This window comes from Pygocentrus nattereri, chromosome 22, assembly GCF_015220715.1.
Source record: "Pygocentrus nattereri isolate fPygNat1 chromosome 22, fPygNat1.pri, whole genome shotgun sequence".
Taxonomy (NCBI): Eukaryota; Metazoa; Chordata; class Actinopteri; order Characiformes; family Serrasalmidae; genus Pygocentrus; species Pygocentrus nattereri.
In genome coordinates this window covers 4,643,677-4,669,695 of record NC_051232.1, presented here as the reverse complement: position 1 = coordinate 4,669,695, position 26,019 = coordinate 4,643,677, and the positions used below count along the sequence as shown (strand labels likewise).

Genomic DNA, 26,019 nt, shown 5'->3' with positions numbered 1-26,019 from the left:
CTGTGGATCGTTGTCCTGCTGCATAACTCAACTGCGCATGAGCTTTAGGTCACAGGCAAACATTGGCCTCCAGGAATTTCTGATGGAGAGCAGAATTCATGGTTGTCCAGGTCCTTCAGAAAATCAGCCCCAGACCATCACACTACCACCAAAATACACTACACTACCCGCCCGAAACGCACCGCATGCTGCGCGCTCAGACTACACCACACACTTTCAGTTTCTGTTCACAAACTCGCCCAGCCTGAACGAACTTCATGGACTACGATGAGATTGCACAGATTGCTGTGGTAGTTATGTGCACATTAGTTATTTACATTGACATTGATAAGAATGTAATAAGTCTCTTTCTTAATAAAAATGTAATAAAGTCAGTCTTCTATTTTAAATATGTACTGTGAGAAGTGAATGTTCACTTTGGATGAATCAGATGTTCTCCTCCCAGCTCTACATTCTGTCAGTGGTATCAGTCCCGCACACCCCCCACTCTACATGATGTTGAGTGAAACGTTGAATATGTGTAATGTTCTAAATCGGGATGGTCACTTTCCAAGGCCTGACCGAACTCCTCCCACACAGGTTTTTGCTTTGGCAACGACTGAAGCCGCAGGTTGTTTGGCCTGTCGATACCTGCCAGCTGCCGCTGGTGTCCTACAGACCAACCATGCCCAGTAGGACTCCTTCTTCAGCTTGACGGCATCTCTCACCTGGGGTGTCCTCCACCGGGTTCGAGGATTACCGCCCCGACAGGCACCAACTACCTTGCGACCACAGCTACAGTCAGCCACTTCAACAATGGAGGAGCGGAACATGGCCCATTCTGAGTCAGTGATCCTTCATGAGTGATCCACCACGCAAACAGTACCTGCACTGTGAGGGTCCATGGGGGTCCTGACCACTGAAGAACAGGGTAACAGAGTATCAGAGAAACAGATGGACTACAGTCTGTAACTGTAGAACTACAAAGTGCAGCTATACAGTAAGTGGAGCTGATAAGATGGACCATGAGCGTAGAAACAAGGAGGTGGTCATGATGTTATGCCTGATCTGTGTGTAGTAGACATGTATGTGTGTTTGAGTGAGTGTATTTAATTTTATTTTCATGTTTATCTGAGCTACAGACCTTTCCACCCCCCTCACATTGTAATCAGTGAATGTTGGACCGCTCATTTTGTGGCCTTTGCGAAGGTTTGTTGGGTGCAAATAAGAATATATATGGTATCAAAATTTGAAGGAAATTGTGGTATGAGAAAAACTTTTAATCCGTAAAAAAGTTTGAACCCCTGAATTGAAATATATTTTTTCATAATTGAAAAGCCAAGTATTCTCAAGGTCCAATGTTTTTAATTCTCCTCTGTGCATGAAGACCATTCGTAATATTGAAATAACTAAACTTATTCTGTTTTTCCACTTAGGACTTTAATGGAGAAGCGGTGTGATATTGATCACAAACTCTTTCTACATGCATGTCTGCTGCCTTCTGTGAGTTCCTTTAATCATAACACTGGCCACTTTATTGGAAACGGCCACCTTATTAGAAACGGCCACCTTGTACTTCTGCTAACTGGCCACTTTATTGGAAATGGCCATCTTGTACTTCTACTAACTGGCCACTTTATTGGAAACACCATGTACTTTGGCTACTTGGCCACTTTATTGGAAACAGCCACCTTGTACTTGCACTCACTGGCCACTTTATTGTAATTGCTTACCTTGTACTTACACTAACTAGCCACTTTATTAGAAACACCTACCTTATACTTCCACAAACTGGTCGCTTTATTAGAAACACCTACCTTGTAATTTCACTAACTGGCCACTTAATTAGATCAATAAATCATCTTAATTGGATTTGCATCACCATCATTATCAAGCACTGGTACATTTCTGTTTCATTTCATTTCTGTCAGCAGAATAACCAGGTTACCAGTACAGGTGGTCTATCACCCAGCGCCAGCGGGGGTTATTATAGTTCACTAAAACAAGACATAGCAGTGATAAAATGTGCTAAACCTATAACTGTGCTAAACTATAGTGTCCAATGCAGAAAACAATTAAAAGTAGAAATCTTGAGTAGAAAACTTTAGTTTTTTCAGTGAATAAGTGTTTGGAACTCTTCCTGGTCTTTGACCTCAGCTTGGATTCAGCTTTCCTTAATCTACTGCAGTGTTTCTTTTAATCTACTCTTATCAAATATCTGCTTTCACAGCGTTCGTCATAGCCCTAAAATCTAAAATCTGAAACGAAATAAAAGCTAATTACTATTACTTTTCAGATAATAAAACCAAATTAAACTATAAATGCACCAATAAAACTGACCGAACCTAAACTGAAATCAAAACCCAACTCAAATAAAAACGAATAGAAATATCAAAAATAATAACCCTGGCACTCAGCGATTATGAATGTGTTTTTAATGCATGTTTAAATATATATATATATATATATAGTACATTTTCTCTGAGTCTTATTTATTCTGTGTTTTTGTCATGGTGGAGGGGTACATGCAGGGTGCCATGAGGCAAAACAGTCCCAAAACGTTTTCAGATTTACCACTATTATCCCATCATATAAACCCAGAAGGCACATGTAGGTTCACTGGTGGTTTTGGATAGGAAATTAAATGACTGTATTTGTGTTGTAGACATGGCCCTGGTTCCTCGCACCACCACTGTAAAGATGTCTATGTCTCTACAAAGAACAAATCATTGGAGATTCCCTGAAATTCCCCAGCATCCAATTTGGGAAGTGTTTACTACAGATATGCATGCTAAATATGGTGAGTAGCAGTGGTCAAAAGCCTTTTTTTTTGGCCTGGAAAACCATGCAAATGTGTCTCTGGAAAGGACTGAGTTTGATGAAAAATTCAGTTTTTCAATTTTCTCAGAGGTGGAGAGAGGAAAACAACACGGCCTGGACAAGACACAGTAATTGAGCATGTCTAAACTATGCAAATGACACCAAACTGGAGGAAAACCTGTATTGTTTTCCTCATAACAAGTGAATTATGCTATTTTTGAAAAATCAACACAGTTTGTCGGAGTATAAGCTGATGTTCCCAATGAAGAGCATCAAGGAGTGAAGGGAACTGATGGCTCCACAGGTCAGTTCTAGTTTGATTCAAGAGGTCACCAAACACTGCAGCAGCAGCGGAATAGCTGACCAGGAAGGCTGGTCTTCCTCTCATTTTGAGAAAAGATCGAGGCAGAGTTCTTGATCCCTGAGTGCTTCAGCATTGCTTTCCTCTTTTCCTGTTAGGTCTGTCGCCAGCAACAACACTTCCAGTTACATATTTATATTACTTTTGATAGACTTTCAACCCTTTCGCCGGGTTCTTCCTTTTCAGTCTCACAGGAAGGCTGGTCTTCCTCTCATTTTGAGAAAAGGTCAAGGCAGAGTTCTTGATCCCTGAGTGCTTCAGAAGAGTCACTGCACTGAGAAGAATTTGCCCGACACAGCCCAACAAACAGCAGATATCAGCTAGAACTGTGTTCATTAGGGGTCCAAGCACTTATTCCGAACCTGGGCTAAAACACGGAGAATGAACAGTGAACCATAGAGCCGCAAAGCTTTGGTAGAGCTTGAAATATTTGTCCAAACCCAACGGGACCCGACTGAGCATGTAATTTCCTTAATATGTGTTGGGCTCAGATTTTACATTCAGGTTCTCAAAACTCAGAACAGAACCTTTTGAGAAAGTTTTCTCCAGACTAAAAGCTGGTATGTCATGTGAAAGCATTGCTTGGTGAATTCAAACGTAATAACAGATAAACCTGTGTTTAAAATAATCCAGAATCAGTGTAAACTTGATTCTGGATTATTTTAAAGGATATTTTTTATTCCATTTATTCATGCGCTGACTATTCCGGCAAGCAAGATGAGCCTGACTGGCCAAAAGGGGTGCTACAGTGCAGCATTTTAACTTTTCTTGCTTTTGTTTTTGGCCTGTCTAGTCTAGACTGTCAGTCTCATTCTCTTTGGTCAGTTTAGTTGGGGTGAGTTCCTCAACACTTCAGGTTAACAGCACCAGAAGGCCTAGATGGTTTTTATATGTTAGAAAGCAAAACTTCCAAAAAGCCAGTCCTGGATTAGCACTAAACTGCACAGTGTAGCTGTTTTCCTTGTTCTTAGACAACCTGAATCACATTCTGCAAAGGCACAATGGTTATCTGAGCTGAATCAGATGTTGGGTAAGTAAAAAGAACCAGAAAGAGCCGAGTTGATCCCCAATATAAAAGGTATAAATGATGAATGAAGAGAAAGAAAAAAAGAAGAAAAAAAAAAACACGCCAACGTTTCATTTTTTTGTCCCACCCATCATAAATGCCTAGCCCCTTTACTAAGATCATGCTAGCTAGCTTTGCAGCTAATGCTAACAATATTATTCTCCAATGTTAAACGAACAGTCCCTTTGGTCTCACTAATATTATTAGCATGTATGCTAGTAGTGTTCCAAATATCTGCTAGGAGGACTGTGAAACCCCTTTGCCCCTAGAAAAGGCACTAATGCTAATGTTATTAGCATGCACGCTAACACCTTTCCCTTTGAATTTTCGTCCCTTACAATCATAAATGAACAAGGAACAGTTTCTTCGTGTAAAGACTGGCTTAACCGGTAGAGAGAGTGCTCGCTCTACCATTTAAGAGCCCTCCTTACACTGACTTACTTCCTTTTTGGGAAACTGAGCCAAGCTAATCCTAAATAGCTAATGCTAAATATTATTAGCACATATGCTAGCGCCGTTCCAGTTTGTTTCCTAAGATCATGCTAGCTAGCAAAGCTAAATAATATTGTATTTTTTGTCCTTTTCAACCATGAAGGGTCAGTTTCTTTGGTCATGCTAGTCAGTTAACCTTACTAGCATGTATGCTAGCTTTTCCATTTTTTTGATCTCTTCAGTCATAAATGAGCTCTATGTCCACTGAGATCAACCCAGCTGGTTGAGTAGCTCACGCTGACGTTACCATCTCTCTCTTTTTGCTCCCTTCAGTCACATTATTAATAAAGCTCTGCTAAGTAGTGCCGTGGTGCTCCTGAACTGGTTCAGGACACCGTTGGTTTCACTCACCGAATGTGTCTGAGTAGGATTTTGGTTAGTTTGCATTATAAAGACAGTTTGATGTCCTCCTTCATTTACATTCAAATACTCTTCCATCTAGAAAATGATAGCTTCCTTGGTGTAGCGCTCCACGGTTACTCCGCCAAGTGGCTTAAAGCAACTGTAAGAACTCTTGGTTTGAAAGTTTGAAGGCCAGCAGAAGGTCAAGGTTTGCCAATATCCACAGTGATTTTGGTGAACAGCTGGTCCTTCTCTGTCCTCACCACTCTGTAGGTCAGACTGTTGATGCCATCGCTGTCCATGGTTTGTCTCGTGCGAGCAATTCTGTCAAACCTGCGAAAATGAAGCACACTGAGGGAAGGGCCTCCACGACCAGCCGGACTCAATAATGTTGATTTTCAACGTGAGAATAAGTCGACAGAGAACACACCTCAGCACATTTTAATGCACTTTTATTGGTTATTTGTTCAATTTCATATTTTTCGGGCGAAATGAAACAAAATGTGGCCTGTGCAAAAGTTATGGCACCTTTTAGATTTCGTTTTTACGCCAAACTCACTGACAAAACGGAAATTGTGCATTAAAATTTGCAGAAAACTCTATATTTAAGTCTGTTCTCTGTGGAAGATTGTGTGTCAACTTAGTTTTACGTTGAAAATGAACAAAATATGAAACAGAATTTCACCGGGGTGCCAAACCAGTTAGTGCACCAGGGTCTCAAACTCAAATGACCACTACCAAGGGGTGGGAAGTAAAAAAGAGCCCCATATGTTAGTATGAATTTTCACTTGCATATTAACCCATACATACTGTAACGTATGTATGGGTTATCGTGACACATCGTGACACATGCCCACTTAAACGCATCTTAGACAACACGTTTATTATCAATTCCTCTGTCATCACAAACCACCATTTATTACTATTATTACCATATAGAAAAAAATATAAACATGTATTCACTCATATTAAACATATATGTCCGATATATGTGTTATTTAAAATGTGCTACACACACCGATTAGGCATGACATTCTGAACACCTCCTTGTTTCTGCGCTCATTGTCAATTTTATCAGCTCCACTTACTGTATAGGTGCACTTTGTAGTTCTACAGTTACAGACTGTAGTCCATCTGTTTCTCTGATACTTTGTTACCCTGTTCTTCAGGGATCAGGACCCCCATGGACCCTCACAGAGCAGGTACTATTTGGGTGGTAGATCATTCTCAGCACTGCAGTAACAATGACGTGGTGGTGGTGTGTTAGTGTGTGTTGCACTGGTCTGAGTGGATCAGACACAGCAGTGCTGATAGAGTTTTTAAACACCTCAGTGTCACTGCTGGACTGAGAAAAGTCCACCAACCAAAAACATTCAGCCAACAGCGTCCTGTGGGCAGCATCCTGTGAGCAGCATCCTGTGACCACTGATGAAGGACTAGAGGATGACCAATGCAAATTGTGCAGCAGCAGATGAGGTGTCGTCTCTGACTTTACATCTACAAGGTGGACTAACAAGGTAGGAGTGTCTAATAGAGTGGACAGTGAGTGGACACAGTGTTTAAACACTCCAGCAGCACTGCTGTATCTGATCCACTCATACCAGCAGCACATCAGTGTTACTGCAGTCCTGAGAATGATCCACCACCCAAATAATACCTGCTTTGTGAGGGTCCATGGGGGTCCTGACCACTGAAGAACAGGGTAAAAGGGGCTAACAAAGTATCAGAGAAACTGATGGACTACAGTCTGTAACTGTAGAACTACAAAGAGCACATATACAGTAAGTGGAGCTGATAAAATGGACAGTGAGCATAGAAACAAGTCATAATGTTATGCCCGATCAGTGTGTATTGAAAAATATTTATATTTATATATTTTGTTTATTGTGAAATTTAACATATTGGAAAAATAAACAAAGCACTATAAATTGTGGCCTGTGCTGCAGTTATGATTGGTTCCATTATGTTAAACTTAGCAAATAAAATTTCCTCACTTAGAAATTTGAAACGTAGTTAGAGCGGGATGTTTACATGTTTTCAAATGACTGGTAGTATATAAGCTTGACAAATATTTAGGAAAATATCCTTCCTTCTGCATATTAGGCTGATGATATCTAATCAGTACAGTAAAGACACAGTAATAATTTCATATTTATGTGGAAAGGAAGTTTCGATTTTGTGACTGTTACCTCTGAGGGTTTGGTTCGTTCTTGTTGTCTCTTACGTGCTGAATCATCTTGCACCGTCCAACAACGCCATCAGGCCGAGACACAGACATCCCTCGAAATGTCAACCTCCAGAAAGAAAACAAACAAAGTCCTTACTGGGCTTGCACTTCAGTGGTTACAGCCATACCTTGCTGATAGGCATCAATACATTTCAGTGGGCTCCCACAAATCTGGTATTGCTCCTGTAGATCGAGGTGTGACCCAAGGATCTGACCTTGTGCCTCTCCTCTTTGTCATTTACATCTCCCCACTCGGTCAGATCATCCACAACCTTGGTTTTAAATTTCACTGCTGTGCTGATGACTCTCTGCTTCCACCCAGGCTTTCAGTTCTTGTCTCAGAGATTTGAAAACTTGGTTGCAAAACAATTATTTTAAACTAAATGTTGATAAAACGAGGTTGACAATGAGTGTAGAAACAAGGAGGTGGTCATAATGTTATGACTGCAGGCCTAAATCATCACATACTCACCAAAAAGTTGTGAAAAAAAGTCAGTAATCTCTTGTACATGTTTCTCCACCTTGGGACTAGAGGCCTGCTGTCCTGCACATTTCAGTATTTTCCTAGCTTAAACACACCATTTTCAACACAGGTTGAAAATGAGCTGATTAGTTGGATCAGGTGTGTTGGAAGGAGGGAAAACACTAAAAAAGTGCAGAGCAGTGGGCCTCCAGGGCCTGGGTTGAGAAAGGCTGCTCTAATAGACTTCATTAGGTGGTTTGGGACACTCCATAAAACACTTGTCCATAAACATGGACTAAACTCAGGCTTCAAGATGCTACATAACACTACAGACTGACCTAATAAAGTTCATAATACTGTTATGCCTGGTGTGTTAAAGCAATGGTGGCATATTCAACATTTAGATGCACAACGTGTTGTTATTGTTCTGAAGTCGCAATAAACGTCTGCGCAATTATGTTTTTTCTGGGTAATTTGGGTAAATTACACAGATCCTTTATCCCCTGCAAATCAGCCAGTCGAATCGTGCAGAGATTACATTACCAGACCACCTCTGGTGAAACTAATCCAGCTCCAGTAGGGCTTAGGTGTGTCTTGACTGCTAACGTATGAAACTGTAGAATGTAAATCAGGTCAAAACTAGAAATGAAACTAAAAAAGACTTTGTCATGCCTGGTGTCTTACAGCAGTGGCTGTGTGGAACAGCTGCGCTCGCTTCTTCAGGATTTTTTAACCTTATTAGTGTTCGTTCACCTTCATGTCCTGGTCAGTGAGATTCTATGGGCTGAATAGAGCAGTTAGGTTTGAGGCTTTGAACTTTATTTTGGACTGCGGGTGTGTGTGCTTGGTTGGTTGAGTAAGGTGGGTTTGTGGGTGGGACTTTCTCTCTATAGACCCTTTGAGAGAGTTATAGTTGTAAGAATTCAGACAGTTTTATGTGTGGATGTGATTCAAAATGCTGTGGTCTGGCAGTAAAACAAAGTCAGCAGTTTGGCGGTATTTCAGATCTAGCAGTTTGCCAGTGAAGTAGATGCTGCACATTTATGCCTCTTACCCCAGATGTAGTTGATCAGCTCAAGATCAAGATATATTTGGTGTCTGAAATTTGCTTCTTTATTTCTGCACTGTAGCTATGAGGCTAATGTAGCTAAAAAGCACTGGAAGCATTTACTTTACAAATTAGCATTGCACTAACTGCAGGCCTGAATCACCACATACTCACCTCAAACTGTGTGGAGTTGTTCAGTGTATCTAATAGACTTGATCATGTCGTTGTAGATATTGTATGACATGCTGTTAGCTATAGATATGGACTAAATTCAGGTTTCAAGATGCTATAGTTTTTAGCGATGATAAATAGTCCACGTTTATTGATTTATAAATAACAGTGAGTCATACAGAGCAGAAACCCCATAATCAAGTCTATTAGAGCTTACTGAACAACTCCACACTGTTTCTGATTATTTAGGTGTGGCCATCTAGCTGTATTAGCCTCACAGCTCTAGAGGAAAACTAAAGGCCTGAGGGGAAGATCTAGCTGAATCCAGGGGAGCAGTTGGGGGTTAGGTGCCTCACCCAAGGGCAATTTACTGTACTGTATTGTCTGCACTGTGTATATTGTATTGTCTCACACTTGTGTTCCTGTATTGCTCCTGGAGGAAAGTTGTTTCGTTTCACTGTGTGCTTGTATGTAGCTGAGATTACAACATCTTGATTTGACTTTACTTGACTTGATAAGCATGGATTTGCATGCTAATGGTTTCAGTGGGTTTCAGCTGGCATTAGCTGAACTGGTAAGTCAACCGTTCCCTACCGGAACCAACTGGTGTTCTACTAGAATTCCCACAAGGGAAAGCAAACTTAAGACACTAAATGCGTCTTAGCTGATTGGCTACTTTTGGCTTAAGGGGGCAAATTTCGGTACATATTTGTCAAACTATTCCTTTACCATACTGCTTTTCTGACCTGTTGTAGATGTCGTCGTCCTCTCCGCCCCAGCCCCAGTAGTTGTTGGGGAAGCCGTTGACTTTCAGGTACTGTTCTTTACTCATTGCCGACACACCTCCGAAATATTGGTTGTAAGGCAACCTGTGATTAAACCAAACAAAACAGAAGAGAAACTCACTGTGACACAAAACTAACAACTGCTTTCCAGTCCAGTATGCAAGTAGATAGGAAGACAAGCCCTAGCATGCATCCCCACCAACATGCATGAAACCCTACTTTAAAAGGTCCAGATCAAAAACAGTCCAACATAATACTAAATACTCCACAACAATTCAGTGTTTGTTCCCTCCCAGAAGCTCTGATTATGCACCATCATGTGGTTTAAAACTGGTTTAAATAAACTGTTTAATCTCCAGCATAGCGTTGTAAAATTTAGCTGCACAACTATTGTTACTGTTCATTGTTCAGAAGTGTACGGCCTGTTGATAATACTGATACAGACATCTGTGTGTTGATGATTCAATCTGGGTTATTCAGGGTAACTTGGGTAAATTACATAGATTCTTCATTTCATGTGAATCAGCCAGTCAAATCACTCAAATTACATTACCGGATCTTCTCAGGTGAAACTAATCCAGCTCCAACAGGGTTTAGGTGTTTCTTTTGACTGCTACTATATGAAACTGTAAATATGGTGGAAACTTCAGGAAGATTCACTCAAAAGAGGCCCAGAATATTCTATAATAACTCTAGTTAGGACGAAGCAATCTGGACTAAACAATATGTAATGTGCTCCTCAGTATATATAGCTTCAAACAAGCCAGGATGCCCCTGTGTCGGAGCGATGAGGTAGGCGCCAGACAGCTTTCGCAACATTTGACCTCCATTTCTGGGTGCATACCCCTTTACCCCTTCACTCAGTCACTTGACGCCTCATCAGGATGGTGGTGTATAGTATACAGTATGCAAGGAGCATGGCAGAAATTCAGCAACAGGGTCATTTCAAAGGGGCTTTGGCCACCACAGTCGCCAGATCTGACACCACCAGACTGCTTCCTTTGGGGTATGCTCAAAGGAAAAGGCTATTGGCACAAATCTCGCACTGTGGAGGATTGCTGCTTTCTCTCTTTCTTAGAGTTATAGTTAGCTGATTTTATAAAAGGAATTGTGTGTGGCTGTCAGTGTGGGTCAAAATGCTGATGAAAAGGTAAATCTGGAAACTTGATGAGAAAGCAGATCTGGCAATCTGGCAGTACATTTGCTCATAAAGTAGATACAACAACAGAGCAGTAAAGTAGATCTGGCCATTTGGTGAGAAGGTAGATCTAGGAATTTGGCTAGAGAGTAGATTTAGTAATTTGATGAAAAAGTAGATCTGGCAAATTGGCAGTAAAATAGATTCAGCATTTTGTCGGTAAATGTGGCCATTTTGTGGGAAAGTGGATTTTGCAGTTTGTTTCTAAATTAGATCTGGCACTTTGGCAAGAAAGTAGACTACATTTTGGCAGTAAAGATTTGGCTATTGCTTTGCTGGGAGCAAAGTACATCCAATAATTGGGCAGAATCCATCAATTTGCCAGGAAGAGACTTAATGAAATTCCTAGAAGTGTTCCAGGTAGACTTAAGGATCTCCCACTTACCTGAAACCAAACTTGTCCATGGACACTGCAAGGTGACGTGGTTGGTCAAAGCAGCGGTAGGTATTTCGGTCATCTAGAGGGATAATGTCAACATCACTGAAGACAAAGCAGTCGTAGTCGTATTCTTTCCGAGCCTCTGCGTAGCCCACGTTCAGCAGCTTAGCACGGTTAAACGTGTTCTCACCATCCTACGTACACAAATGAAACAGATGTATATCTGACATGGTACTAATTTTACATGCAAACAAAAAGACTTATTCTGAGCTATAATTACTAACTAGCATTAATTAGCATTTTGGTCATTAAGTGTCAACCTTTCAATGGAGTTTCTTAATTAGCATTTAGAAATTTCAGCTATCAGAGGCAATATTCATTATTTCCATTATTATGAAAACAATTTGATGTAAAGTATTTGATGGTATTTGAAAGTATTTGAAAATAATTTGATGTAAAAAAAATTGTTGTGTGTTTTGCAGCAAGATAAACCTTTATGCTTAAAACATATACACTAGAATAGGAGATATTAGTCCATAATCTGCCTCAACACACACACAGTAAAATATGAGATGTTTCCCCATAATCACCTTCAATAAATACTCCTATGCAGTAAAATCGGAAATATTAGTCCATAATCTGCCTCAATAAACAGTCATATACAGTAGAATAGGAAATATTACTAACCACAACAAACACTCCTATGTACTAAAATATGAGAGATTAGTAATTAAACATCAATACAAATACAGCAGAATAGGACGTTTTCATTCATAAACAACTTCAATAAACACTATCTGCTGTAGTGTACACAGTACACAGCTCCTATGCACTACAATAGGAGATATTAATCCAAACAATCTTTATAAATGTTCCTATGCACTAGAACAGGAGATATTAGTCAGTAAACAAAGTTAATAAATGCTACTATACAACAGAACAGGAGATATTAGTCCAAACAACCTCTTTAAATGTTCCTATGCACTAAAATATTGGAGATATTAGTCAGTAAACAACGTAAATAAATGCTACTACACACAAGAACAGGAGATATTAGTCCTAACAACCTCAGTAAACTCCTGTACACTAGAACAGGAGATATTAGTCCAAACAACCTCAATAAACTCCTGTACACCAGAACAGGAGATATTAGTCCTAACAACCTCAGTAAACTCCTGTACACTAGAACAGGAGATATTAGTTCAAACAACCTCAGTAACTCCTGTACACTAGAACAGGAGATATTAGTCCAAATGACCTCAATAAACTGACAGGAGATATTAGTCACTGCCTATGCAGACAATGGCAGCTTTACATGTGGAGAAAAATTAAGCCACATGCAAATTAGCATGAGGGCTAAAGCTTCCTAGCATGGCTGAACACACATTTGAATAAAAAGCTGCTAAACACCACATCTGCACCATGAAGGCCAGACTGAGCCACACTGATCAAAATGCGACTGTTTAACTTCGTATTTTCAGTAAAACAATCCTGTTCTGTTCCTGTAAAAATAGAACCAGATTAGTGCTCTATGGCAGCACCTGGGACTTTTTCCTCTTTACCGTTTAGCTGTTCACTCACACCAGCAAAAACACCAAAGCAGTCAGCAGAGTTAGCTGGTGTGAGGGCTTTAGTTAGCAGAGTTAGCCAGTGTTAGGGGTTTAGTTAGCAGAGTTAGCCAGTGTGAGGGCTTTAGTTAGCAGAGTTAGTGTGCGGGCTTTAGTTAGTAGAGTTAGCTAGTGTGAGGGCTTTAGGTAGCAGATTTAGCTAGTGTAAGGGCTTTAGTTAGCAGAGTTAGCCAGTGTGAGGGCTTTAGTTAGCAGAGTTAGCCAGTGTGAGGGCTTTAGTTAGCAGAGTTAGCTAGTGTGAGGGCTTTAGGTAGCAGATTTAGCTAGTGTAAGGGCTTTAGTTAGCAGAGTTAGTCAGTGTAAGGGCTTTAGTTAGCAGAGTTAGCCAGTGTGAGGGCTTTAGTTAGCAGAGTTAGCTAGTGTGAGGGCTTTAGTTAGCAGAGTTAGCTAGTGTGAGGGCTTTAGTTAGCAGAGTTAGCTAGTGTGAGGGCTTTAGTTAGCAGAGTTAGCCAGTGTGAGGGCTTTAGTTAGCAGAGTTAGCTAGTGTGAGGGCTTTAGTTAGCAGAGTTAGCCAGTGTGAGGGCTTTAGTTTGCAGATTTAGCTAGTGTGAGGGTTTTAGTTAGCAGACTTAGCCCGTGTGAGGGCTTTAGTTAGCAGTTAGCCAGTGTGAGGGCTTTAGTTAGCAGAGTTAGCCAGTGTTAGGGCTTTAGTTAACAGAGTTAGCCAGTGTGAGGGCTTTAGTTAGCAGAGTTAGCCAGTGTAAGGGCTTTAGTTAGCAGAGTTGGCCAGTGTGAGGGCTTTAGTTAGCAGAGTTAGCTAGTGTGTGGGCTTTAATTAGCAGAGTTAGCTAGTGTGAGGGCTTTAGTTAGCAGAGTTAGCCAGTGTGAGGGCTTTAGTTAGCAGAGTTGGCCAGTGTGAGGGCTTTAGTTAGCAGAGTTAGCCAGTGTGAGGGCTTTAGTTAGCAGAGTTAGCCAGTGTGAGGGCTTTAGTTAGCAGAGTTAGCTAGTGTGAGGGCTTTAGGTAGCAGATTTAGCTAGTGTGAGGGCTTTAGTTAGCAGAGTTAGTCAGTGTGAGGGCTTTAGTTAGCAGAGTTAGCCAGTGTGAGGGCTTTAGTTAGCAGAGTTAGCCAGTGTGAGGGCTTTAGGTAGCAGATTTAGCTAGTGTAAGGGCTTTAGTTAGCAGAGTTAGCCAGTGTGAGGGCTTTAGTTTGCAGATTTAGCTAGTGTGAGGGTTTTAGTTAGCAGAGTTAGCCAGTGTGAGGGCTTTAGTTAGCAGAGTTAGCCAGTGTGAGGGCTTTAGTTAGCAGAATTAGCCAGTGTTAGGGCTTTAGTTAACAGAGTTAGCCAGTGTGAGGGCTTTAGTTAGCAGAGTTAGCCAGTGTAAGGGCTTTAGTTAGCAGAGTTGGCCAGTGTGAGGGCTTTAGTTAGCAGAGTTAGCTAGTGTGAGGGCTTTAGTTAGCTAGTGTGAGGGCTTTAGTTAGCAGAGTTAGCTAGTGTGAGGGTTTTAGTTAGCAGACTTAGCCCGTGTGAGGGCTTTAGTTAGCAGAGTTAGCCAGTGTGAGGGCTTTAGTTAGCAGAATTAGCCAGTGTTAGGGCTTTAGTTAACAGAGTTAGCCAGTGTGAGGGCTTTAGTTAGCAGAGTTAGCCAGTGTAAGGGCTTTAGTTAGCAGAGTTGGCCAGTGTGAGGGCTTTAGTTAGCAGAGTTAGCTAGTGTGTGGGCTTTAGTTAGCAGAGTTAGCTAGTGTGAGGGCTTTAGTTAGCAGAGTTAGCCAGTGTGAGGGCTTTAGTTAGCAGAGTTGGCCAGTGTGAGGGCTTTAGTTAGCAGAGTTAGCCAGTGTGAGGGCTTTAGTTAGCAGAGTTAGCCAGTGTGAGGGCTTTAGTTAGCAGAGTTAGCTAGTGTGAGGGCTTTAGGTAGCAGATTTAGCTAGTGTGAGGGCTTTAGTTAGCAGAGTTAGTCAGTGTAAGGGCTTTAGTTAGCAGAGTTAGCCAGTGTGAGGGCTTTAGTTAGCAGAGTTAGCCAGTGTGAGGGCTTTAGGTAGCAGATTTAGCTAGTGTAAGGGCTTTAGTTAGCAGAGTTAGCCAGTGTGAGGGCTTTAGTTTGCAGATTTAGCTAGTGTGAGGGTTTTAGTTAGCAGAGTTAGCCAGTGTGAGGGCTTTAGTTAGCAGAGTTAGCCAGTGTGAGGGCTTTAGTTAGCAGAATTAGCCAGTGTTAGGGCTTTAGTTAACAGAGTTAGCCAGTGTGAGGGCTTTAGTTAGCAGAGTTAGCCAGTGTAAGGGCTTTAGTTAGCAGACTTGGCCAGTGTGAGGGCTTTAGTTAGCAGAGTTAGCTAGTGTGAGGGCTTTAGTTAGCAGAGTTAGCTAGTGTGAGGGCTTTAGTTAGCAGAGTTAGCTAGTGTGAGGGCTTTAGTTAGCAGATTTAGCTAGTGTGAGGGCTTTAGGTAGCAGATTTAGCTAGTGTAAGGGCTTTAGTTAGCAGAGTTAGTCAGTGTAAGGGCTTTAGTTAGCAGAGTTAGCCAGTGTGAGGGCTTTAGTTAGCAGAGTTAGCTAGTGTGAGGGCTTTAGTTAGCAGAGTTAGCTAGTGTGAGGGCTTTAGTTAGCAGAGTTAGCCAGTGTGAGGGCTTTAGTTAGCAGAGTTAGCCAGTGTGAGGGCTTTAGTTAGCAGAGTTAGCTAGTGTGAGGGCTTTAGGTAGCAGATTTAGCTAGTGTGAGGGCTTTAGTTAGCAGAGTTAGTCAGTGTAAGGGCTTTAGTTAGCAGAGTTAGCCAGTGTGAGGGCTTTAGTTAGCAGAGTTAGCCAGTGTGAGGGCTTTAGGTAGCAGATTTAGCTAGTGTAAGGGCTTTAGTTAGCAGAGTTAGCCAGTGTGAGGGCTTTAGTTTGCAGATTTAGCTAGTGTGAGGGTTTTAGTTAGCAGAGTTAGCCAGTGTGAGGGCTTTAGTTAGCAGAGTTAGCCAGTGTGAGGGCTTTAGTTAGCAGAATTAGCCAGTGTTAGGGCTTTAGTTAACAGAGTTAGCCAGTGTGAGGGCTTTAGTTAGCAGAGTTAGCCAGTGTAAGGGCTTTAGTTAGCAGACTTGGCCAGTGTGAGGGCTTTAGTTAGCAGAGTTAGCTAGTGTGAGGGCTTTAGTTAGCAGAGTTAGCTAGTGTGAGGGCTTTAGTTAGCAGAGTTAGCTAGTGTGAGGGCTTTAGTTAGCAGATTTAGCTAGTGTGAGGGCTTTAGGTAGCAGATTTAGCTAGTGTAAGGGCTTTAGTTAGCAGAGTTAGTCAGTGTAAGGGCTTTAGTTAGCAGAGTTAGCCAGTGTGAGGGCTTTAGTTAGCAGAGTTAGCTAGTGTGAGGGCTTTAGTTAGCAGAGTTAGCTAGTGTGAGGGCTTTAGTTAGCAGAGTTAGCCAGTGTGAGGGCTTTAGTTAGCAGAGTTAGCTAGTGTGAGGGCTTTAGTTAGCAGAGTTAGCTAGTGTGAGGGCTTTAGTTAGCAGAGTTAGCTAGTGTGAGGGCTTTAGGTAGCAGATTTAGCTAGTGTAAGGGCTTTAGTTAGCAGAGTTAGTCAGTGTAAGGGCTTTAGTTAGCAGAGTTAGCCAGTGTGAGGGCTTTAGTTAGCAGAGTTAGCTAGTGTGAGGGCTTTAGTTAGCAGAGTTAGCTAGTGTGAGGGCTTTAGTTAGCAGAGTTAGCCAGTGTGAGGGCTTTAGTTAGCAGAGTTAGCTAGTGTGAGGGCTTTAGTTAGCAGAGTTAGCTAGTGTGAGGGCTTTAGTTAGCAGAGTTAGCCAGTGTGAGGGCTTTAGTTTGCAGATTTAGCTAGTGTGAGGGTTTTAGTTAGCAGACTTAGCCCGTGTGAGGGCTTTAGTTAGCAGAGTTAGCCAGTGTGAGGGCTTTAGTTAACAGAGTTAGCCAGTGTGAGGGCTTTAGTTAGCAGAGTTAGCCAGTGTAAGGGCTTTAGTTAGCAGAGTTGGCCAGTGTGAGGGCTTTAGTTAGCAGAGTTAGCTAGTGTGTGGGCTTTAGTTAGCAGAGTTAGCTAGTGTGAGGGCTTTAGTTAGCAGAGTTAGCCAGTGTAAGGGCTTTAGTTAGCAGAGTTGGCCAGTGTGAGGGCTTTAGTTTGCAGATTTAGCTAGTGTGAGGGTTTTAGTTAGCAGACTTAGCCCGTGTGAGGGCTTTAGTTAGCAGAGTTAGCCAGTGTGAGGGCTTTAGTTAGCAGAATTAGCCAGTGTTAGGGCTTTAGTTAACAGAGTTAGCCAGTGTGAGGGCTTTAGTTAGCAGAGTTAGCCAGTGTAAGGGCTTTAGTTAGCAGAGTTGGCCAGTGTGAGGGCTTTAGTTAGCAGAGTTGGCCAGTGTGAGGGCTTTAGTTAGCAGAGTTAGCTAGTGTGTGGGCTTTAGTTAGCAGAGTTAGCTAGTGTGAGGGCTTTAGTTAGCAGAGTTAGCCAGTGTAAGGGCTTTAGTTAGCAGAGTTGGCCAGTGTGAGGGCTTTAGTTAGCAGAGTTAGCTAGTGTGAGGGCTTTAGTTAGCAGAGTTAGCTAGTGTGAGGGCTTTAGTTAGCAGAGTTAGCTAGTGTGAGGGCTTTAGTTAGCAGATTTAGCTAGTGTGAGGGCTTTAGTTAGCAGAGTTGGCCAGTGTGAGGGCTTTAGTTAGCAGAGTTAGCTAGTGTGAGGGCTTTAGTTAGCAGAGTTAGCTAGTGTGAGGGCTTTAGTTAGCAGAGTTAGCCAGTGTGAGGGCTTTAGTTAGCAGAGTTAGCTAGTGTGAGGGCTTTAGTTAGCAGAGTTAGCTAGTGTGAGGGCTTTAGTTAGCAGAGTTAGCTAGTGTGAGGGCTTTAGTTAGCAGATTTAGCTAGTGTGAGGGCTTTAGTTAGCAGAGTTGGCCAGTGTGAGGGCTTTAGTTAGCAGAGTTAGCTAGTGTGAGGGCTTTAGTTAGCAGAGTTAGCTAGTGTGAGGGCTTTAGTTAGCAGAGTTAGCCAGTGTGAGGGCTTTAGTTAGCAGAGTTAGCCAGTGTGAGGGCTTTAGTTAGCAGAGTTAGCTAGTGTGAGGGCTTTAGTTAGCAGAGTTAGCTAGTGTGAGGGCTTTAGTTAGCAGAGTTAGCCAGTGTGAGGGCTTTAGTTAGCAGAGTTAGCCAGTGTGAGGGCTTTAGTTAGCAGAGTTAGCCAGTGTGAGGGCTTTAGTTAGCAGAGTTAGCCAGTGTGAGGGCTTTAGTTAGCAGAATTAGCCAGTGTTAGGGCTTTAGTTAACAGAGTTAGCCAGTGTGAGGGCTTTAGTTAGCAGAGTTAGCCAGTGTGAGGGCTTTAGTTAGCAGAGTTAGCCAGTGTGAGGGCTTTAGTTAGCAGAGTTAGCCAGTGTGAGGGCTTTAGTTAGCAGAGTTAGCCAGTGTGAGGGCTTTAGTTAGCAGAGTTAGCCAGTGTTAGGGGTTTAGTTAGCAGAGTTAGCCAGTGTTAGGGGTTTAGTTAGCAGAGTTAGCCGGTGTGAGGGCTTTAGTTAGCAGAGTTAGCCGGTGTGAGGGCTTTAGTTAGCAGAGTTAGCCAGTGTGAGGGCTTTAGTTAGCAGAGTTAGCCAGTGTGAGGGCTTTAGTTAGCAGAGTTAGTTAGTGTTAGGGCTTTCTCATTTCTCGTGTTAGCTCGTGTTAGCTGTTTTGAGCTAGCAGAATTAGCTTGTGTAAGCTGTTTTGAGCTAGCTTGCTTTTGCTGTATCAAAGGTTCATTTAATTATTAAAATTATTTTAAATTTTACTGGAATACAAATTTATTTCAAAAGGTGTCCAAACAGTGAAGTGCATTAAACAGTATTTGGGCTATTTTCATACATTTTAAATGTATTTGATAAACACACACACACATATATATATATATTATTTATGTATTTTCATTTCTTTATGTAATATTTTCTGCTACATTTTAAAATAAATGTATTTTGTGTTTCATCACCTCTTCTTTTAACAGCATTCTGTAAGCGTTTGGGGGGAGACACTGCTGGAGTTTTTAAACTGAAATGTTTTCTTTTCTTGTTTATAGGATTTCAGCTGATCAACATTTCAGGGTCCCCTTTGTCATATTTTTCATTTTATAATGTGCCATATGTTTTCTGGACTGTTTAACATTCAGACTCTTATTACAGAGCATTGCTGTTGTAATACATGCAGAATGTGGTTTGACACCCTCTTGCTGAAATAATCAGGCCTTCCCTGAAAAAGAAGTCATCTGGATGGCAGCACATGTTGTCAAAACCTGTATATAAAGTTCAGCATTAATGGTGCCTTCACAGATGGCCACGTCACCCATGCCATGTGCACTAATGTCTCCCTAAACCATCATGAATGCTGTCTTTTGAACTGCGCTCTGATAACAGGCTGAGTGGTCTTTAGCCCGGGTGACCATGACTTCCTAAAAGAACTCGAATGTTGATTAGTCGGACCACAGGACACTTTTCCACTTTGCCTCAGTCCTTTTTAAATAAGCCCAGGCCCAGAGAAGGTTTTTGGGAATGAGGTTCTAAAAAGTAAGACATTTTTAGACTTTTTCATTATTTAAATTTTGTAAATATAAGTGAAAGTGATGAAGTTGCTGTGCACAACTTTTTATATATAAGGGTTAAAATAGGAGAGCAGTAAGTGGGAGTTACAGAGGCAGACAGAGAATGAAGAAGTAAGACAGGGACAGTGAGAGAGGGAGAGACATATGCTGGGTCTGTAAACAAATTACTCCTCTCACTCACTCTAACCCCCTCAGAGAGACACTCTCAGTCATTATTACAGAATCAACGAGGGCTGCCTTTTAAAGCGATAATTTGGTGAAAAAACAAATGTAGTTTTTCTCTCAAATGGGAGCAGACCAGCCAGAGCCAGAAACCCTTTACTAAGGCGAGTAAATAAGGCATTACAATGGTTCAAGTGAGATGACACATGCATGAATTGTATTTGCATCCTGAAAAGCTTTTGAAATTTCTTAAATGGAAAAAACGATTTTAATCAAGAATCAAACGTGACATCCAAGTTACTTGAAAAAGCACTTTTATGGTGAGTGGACCGAGAGATCCCTGAATATCCCTTGTGACACTGTCAGAGCCGATTAAGGAAGGAAAAGATAAATAAAGGAAGTAACAAGAGATACATTCTTTACTGGATAAAATACTCTACTGGAATTTAGAGGCTTTTAGCCTCACAATTTACAGCATTTCACTAGCAGAATGTCCAGTGTGATCCGCAGTGTGGGGGCAGATGTGGGCTGGAGGTTAGGGAACCAGCCTTGCGGATTTGATCCGCTGAGCAAACAGTACGTGACTGAGGTGCCCTTGAGCAAGACACCTAAACCCTAACTGCTCCTCGGGCACTAATAGGGCTGCCTACCATTCTGGGCAAGTGTGCTCATTACCCCGGTTAGACTGCGGAAGTGAAATATCCCCATTGTGGGACTAATAAGGGTCACTTAATCTTAATTCTCATAATGAAGTTGCTTAGAAGTGTTTGCATTGTACCGGTGCTTTATGAGAGTAAAACTGTCATAACTAAAAGAGGATGCATAGCACCATTTGCAAGCATGTCTGGAAGCCATATGTCAACAACACCCAGAAATGCCACAAACTTCTCTGGGCTGAAGCTTATCTGAGATGGACTGATACTCAGCAGAAATGTATATTGTGGTCTGATGAATCGACCTTTCAGGTTGTTCATGGACATAATAGATGGTGTGTTCGCAAGGCCAAGCAGGAACATCTAGACTGTTACTAGCATAAAGTTCAAAAGCCATAGTCTGCCATGGTTTAAGGGGTGTATCATGCACGTCTGTGAAAGCACCAAAGCTGAGAGGTACATATGCATTTGGCAGCAGCGTATGCTGCCTTTTAGACACCATCTTTTTCAAAGACATAGGCAAGCCACATTCTGCAAGTTGTACAACAGCATGGCTTCACAGAGAGTGAAGGTGCTAGAACAACTGGTTTCCTCAGTTCCCAGATGATTACTGAACATTGTTAAAAGAAAAATGTTGGAATATGTTGCAACCATCAAATACAAAATAAGTATATATAAATACTAAAACAATAAAGTTAGTTAAAACATCAAATATCTTGTCTTTGTACTGTTTTAACTGAATACAAGTAGAAGGACCTGCAAATCATTGCTTTATTTACATTTTTACTACTGTCCTAACTTGTTTTGGTACTGAGTATACATCAAGGGTTTAAATATGAACATTTCTTAAACGTTTTCTTATCTTAGTTTGTGTTTACATATATTTAGTATATGATAAAGAGGATATTGTCAATGACTGTAATACACTACATGTGAATTTGTAGTATTAGGGTTAGGGTTACAAACATTACAGTATGAGTGCTGTAAATATCAATTACAGAGTCATTTTAAACTGAGCTAGTGCTGCATTCTTAATGTAATGTGTGTTATTGTAACAATATCTTTTTCCAAGTGATTCTGGACCATTTCGCCAGGTTGATTCATCATGTTCCCTCAAAATAAAAGGCAAATGAGACATGGCAGTAAAAGAGGATATAATGCTTATGTATGTTATGTTACCTGCTCGATCACATAGACTCCATAATCCAGCTGTTGTCTCTGCAAAAATGGGTGAAGGTAATAAAGCCAGTGCTTCAGGTGCTCCTCTCTGTGTCTGAACGGTATGATGAGCGCCACCTTCTGGAGTGACACACATTCTCGTGGCTTGTACCGTCCACCCACAGACACCTTCGGGTCCTGCCTCTTCTCATTCAAATTGATCGTTTGTGAAAAGTCCACATTTATAGGACCCACTGCAGAAAAAGGAGATTACATCAATTAATATTAGAGAAGGTAAGATGATCGACAACAAAACATGGAAATTCACTTCAAAACATACAAAAAAAATCCAGGTTCACTATACAAGTGCACACTTAGAGGCTTTAGTCTATCTGCTGCACAGTTTATCAGACCCCACTACCCCATTCATTCTTTATGACAGGACCACTGTACACCAGTTTGCATATGGGTATAGCTGTGGAACTGAGATGGTAAGATGTGGTTTTGGTAGATGTCTCTAAGGGCATGAAATTGAAGCAAGAACCCAAGCCTGAATGCCTGCAGTTAGAAACCAGACCCGGCCAGGCCCAACTGCTAAACACCAAACTTGAAGACATTGAGAGCCAACCAGACCAGGCCTCATTGCTGCAGCTATGCTTTGAAACTTGAACCCGAACAGGCCCAACTGATACTGCTAAATATGAATCCTGAACCCGAACAGACCTGACTGGTAGTGCTAAATACGAATCCTGAACCCTAACAGGCCCGACTGGTACTGCTAAATATGACTCCTGAACCCTAACAGGCCCAACTGGTAGTGCTAAATATGAATCCTGAACCCTAACAGGCCCGACTGGTACTGCTAAATATGACTCCTGAACCCTAACAGGCCCGACTGGTAGTGCTAAATATGAATCCTGAACCCTAACAGGCCCGACTGGTACTGCTAAATATGACTCCTGAACCCTAACAGGCCCGACTGGTACTGCTAAATATGAATCCTGAACCCGAACAGGCCCGACTGGTACTGCTAAATATGAATCCTGAACCCGAACAGGCCCGACTGGTACTGCTAAATATGAATCCTGAACCTTAACAGGCCCGACTGGTACTGCTAAATATGAATCCTGAAACCTAACAGGCCCGACTGGTACTGCTAAATATGAATCCTGAACCCGAACAGGCCCGACTGGTACTGCTAAATATGAATCCTGAACCCGAACAGGCCCGACTGGTACTGCTAAATATGAATCCTGAACCCGAACAGGCCCGACTGGTACTGCTAAATATGAATCCTGAAACCTAACAGGCCCGACTGGTACTGCTAAATATGAATCCTGAAACCTAACAGGCCCGACTGGTACTGCTAAATATGAATCCTGAAACCGAACAGGCCCGACTGATACTGCTAAATATGAATCCTGAAACCTAACAGGCCCGACTGGTACTGCTAAATATGAATCCTGAAACCGAACAAGCCCGACTGGTACTGCTAAATATGAATCCTGAACCCGAACAGGCATAAGGTGAGTGCATGTGTGTGTGCGTGTGTACGTGTGTGCGTGCGTTTGTGTGTGTGTGTGTGTGTGTGTGTGTGTGTGTGTGTGTGTGTGTGTGTGTGTGTGTGTGTGTGTGTGTGTGTGTGAGAGACAGGAAATGTTTTTTCTGCATATGAAAATGAGAGTGAATGTTCATGTGTGGGGTTATAGTCAAACTGCAGCAGTGCACGCTTCCTCTCTCTATGTGTCTCTCTCTCTTTTCTTGGTCACGGGTTTCCTTATGCTAGCAGATAAAATACCCAAAATTCTTTGCTACAGTTGGCCTTGTTTACACTGAGATAGGCCAGAGTGACGGCTAGGACTTACGGTGTGTTCCCCCCTCTCCCCCCCATCTCAACCCACATCAGCAGAATGTTACAGCAGTTTCCTCCACCAAACTCGTGTACCGAACAGACAGGAAAGAGAACAAACACAGCACTAAGACAATCAGCATGTTCTTAGAGCAAATAATACGACTGAATAAGTCATCACAATAAACATCTCAACTCATGTTGTCATTCTCATTAATGAATGAATAACCGACTCTAAATGTAGGTATTGTGATATAAACCGAGTCTGTTCTACAGTTTCTCGTTAGGCTGAATGAATAACCAGCTCTAAATGTAGGTATTGTGATATAAACCGAGTCTGTTCTACAGTTTCTCCTTAGACTGAATGAATAACCGACTCTAAATGTAGGTATTGTGATATAAACCGAGTCTGTTCTACAGTTTCTCATTAGGCTGAATGAATAACCAGCTCTAAATGTAGGTATTGTGATATAAACCGAGTCTGTTCTTCAGTTTCTCATTAGACTGAATGAATAACCGACTCTAAATGTAGGTATTGTGATATAAACCGAGTCTGTTCTACAGTTTCTCATTAGGCTGAATGAATAACCGGCTCTAAATGTAGGTATTGTGATATAAACCGAGTCTGTTCTACAGTTTCTCATTGGGCTCATTTTTTTGCAAAGCTAGTTCAATATAGAGAGCATGGATAGATCAATTGTAGAACCTATAGGTGCCTTTTAGATCCAGTTAAGTTTATAATGTAAATTTGATTGCATTGAAGGCCACAACATAACCTATTTCCTCCTTTTTGTTTATAGTGTTGGAGGTATTGAAACTATGATGAAGGTGCAACTTAATGTCTGCCTGACAATGACTGTAATGTTTTCAGTGTTATTGCTCCTGTACTGATAAGACTAACTTGTCATACAGCATGAGTCAGCAACTATTAAACTTCATTTTCACATGCCACTTAGTGGAAATACATGGTAGGCGTTTCTAATAAAGTGGCCAGTGAGTGGAAGCACAAGGTAGGTGTTTCTAATAAAGTGGCCAGTCAGTGGAAGCACAAGGTAGGTGTTTCTAACAAAATGGCCAGTGAGTGGAAGCACAAGGTACACAAGGCATCCACAAACACAAGTTAAAACTCTAAAATGCCAAGAGGAATCCAAATATAAACAGGATCCAGAAACGCTGCCACCTTCTCTGGGCCCAAGCTCGTTCAAAATGGACTGAGGCGAAGCGGAAGAGTGTCCTGTGGTCCAACGAATCAACATTTGAAATTCTTTTTGGAGAGCATGGACATTGCGTCCTCCGGGCTAAAGACCACTCAACTTGTTATCAGTGCACAGTTCAAAAGCCAGCATTCATGATGGTTTAGGGGGGGCATTAGTGCACATAGCCTGGGTGACGTGCTCATCTGTGAAGGCACCATTAATACTGAACAGTACATACAGGATTTTGGAACATATGCTGCCAAACCTTTTTGAGTGAGACAATGCCAAATTCAAAATCAAATTCAAAAAGGGCAGATTTTTTTTTTTTACATTCTGCACAGTGTCCCAACTTTTTTGGAAATGCAAATAACTGCTCAGCCCTAGTGTGTGACGCAGCATCAGAAAAAACATAATCAACTCTACTACAGATCATTTAGGCATCGTGCTAATTCAGGAGTGTTAAACTGGACCACTGAAAGGGCCTGATAAAATACTCTCAATAACTACTGCACACTACGCTGCAGTGCATGCTGGGGGTTGTAGTTCAGCACATTAGCAGGGAACTATCAACAGAAAACTAAAATAATATAAGGTTATGTTGCAGCCTCATCTGGCCGGTGGGCCTTGTGTTTGATGTATGGGTGCTAATTGGTGGGGCATCCCATTAGGAAACCAACACTGTCATATCAACCCATCAGGAAAACACTAAACACCACTTTAGGGACCGCTGGACCCCACCAGGAACCAAGAGAAACTTGGGACAGCAGGGACACCAATGGTGTCTGTGAAGTCAGGACTTGGCCGAACTATCACTTTAGTGCTGAGACCCCCAGTCTTACCTAAGAGGGGGGAAGTGTCCGGGCACTTCTCCAGCGCTTGAGTCGTAGGGATTGCTGTGCTCGTGCTCGTCATAGTGCTCGTGCTCGCGCTGTGCCCCTTCCTGAGGGTCCTGAGCGTGAAGTTGCCGGGCGAGGGGGGCGCGTGCTCGCTCTCGTCGCCCGTGCTCCTCAGGTAGAACAGCAGCATGACGGACAGGTGGATTGTGCACAGGGCCACCACCAGAGCGCAGACTCTGTGGAGGACAGAGAAGTTCGCGCGGGGCTCCATCTGCACACTTCCGGAGCGCGCGCAGAGGAAAAACAAAAAACGAAACTACAAAAAAAAACAAATAAATAAATAAATAAATAAACTCACAAAAGCAACCTGTTAAGATGAGTCCCTCTCGTGCTCCATCGCGCGCCACTGCTGTGGGGACAAGTGTGCACGAGACGCTCCTCCAGCTGTCATGTGCATGGTGAGGGGTGGAGTGTGTGTGGGTGGGTGTGTGGGTGTCCAAACCACAGGAGGGCTGCCAGTAAACCATAAATTAGAACATCTACAGTGTTGGATTGACAGCTGAAGTGTAGCAAGTTTTAAACGGGATTAACCCTCGGATTATTTCTACACCATTAAATTAACACTTTGACTGAATGACGATATTGAGTATGTTAACTCTGTGATTAACGGTATAAAGTGAGATTGGCAATCAGATTCACTCTATAAAGTGAGATTAACACTCGGATCAACTCTGCGGAGTTAATGAACGCACACTAATTCTATAGAGTT

The 26,019-nt window shown here is 42.0% G+C and overlaps 1 protein-coding gene across 1 annotated transcript; it reads right to left on the bottom strand.

The window, feature by feature from the left end:
- Nucleotides 1-4,882: 4,882 nt before the first annotated feature.
- LOC108415759 (beta-1,4-galactosyltransferase 1-like) lies at nucleotides 4,883-25,598 on the bottom strand. The gene is made up of 6 exons (XM_037532705.1): nucleotides 25,254-25,598; nucleotides 21,391-21,623; nucleotides 11,338-11,525; nucleotides 9,716-9,838; nucleotides 7,250-7,354; nucleotides 4,883-5,393 (listed from the first exon to the last, which is right to left on the bottom strand). Exons 1-6 carry the CDS (start codon nucleotides 25,519-25,521, stop codon nucleotides 5,264-5,266), a joined length of 1,047 nt encoding a protein of 348 aa, XP_037388602.1. The 5' UTR covers nucleotides 25,522-25,598; the 3' UTR covers nucleotides 4,883-5,263.
- Nucleotides 25,599-26,019: the final 421 nt, after the last annotated feature.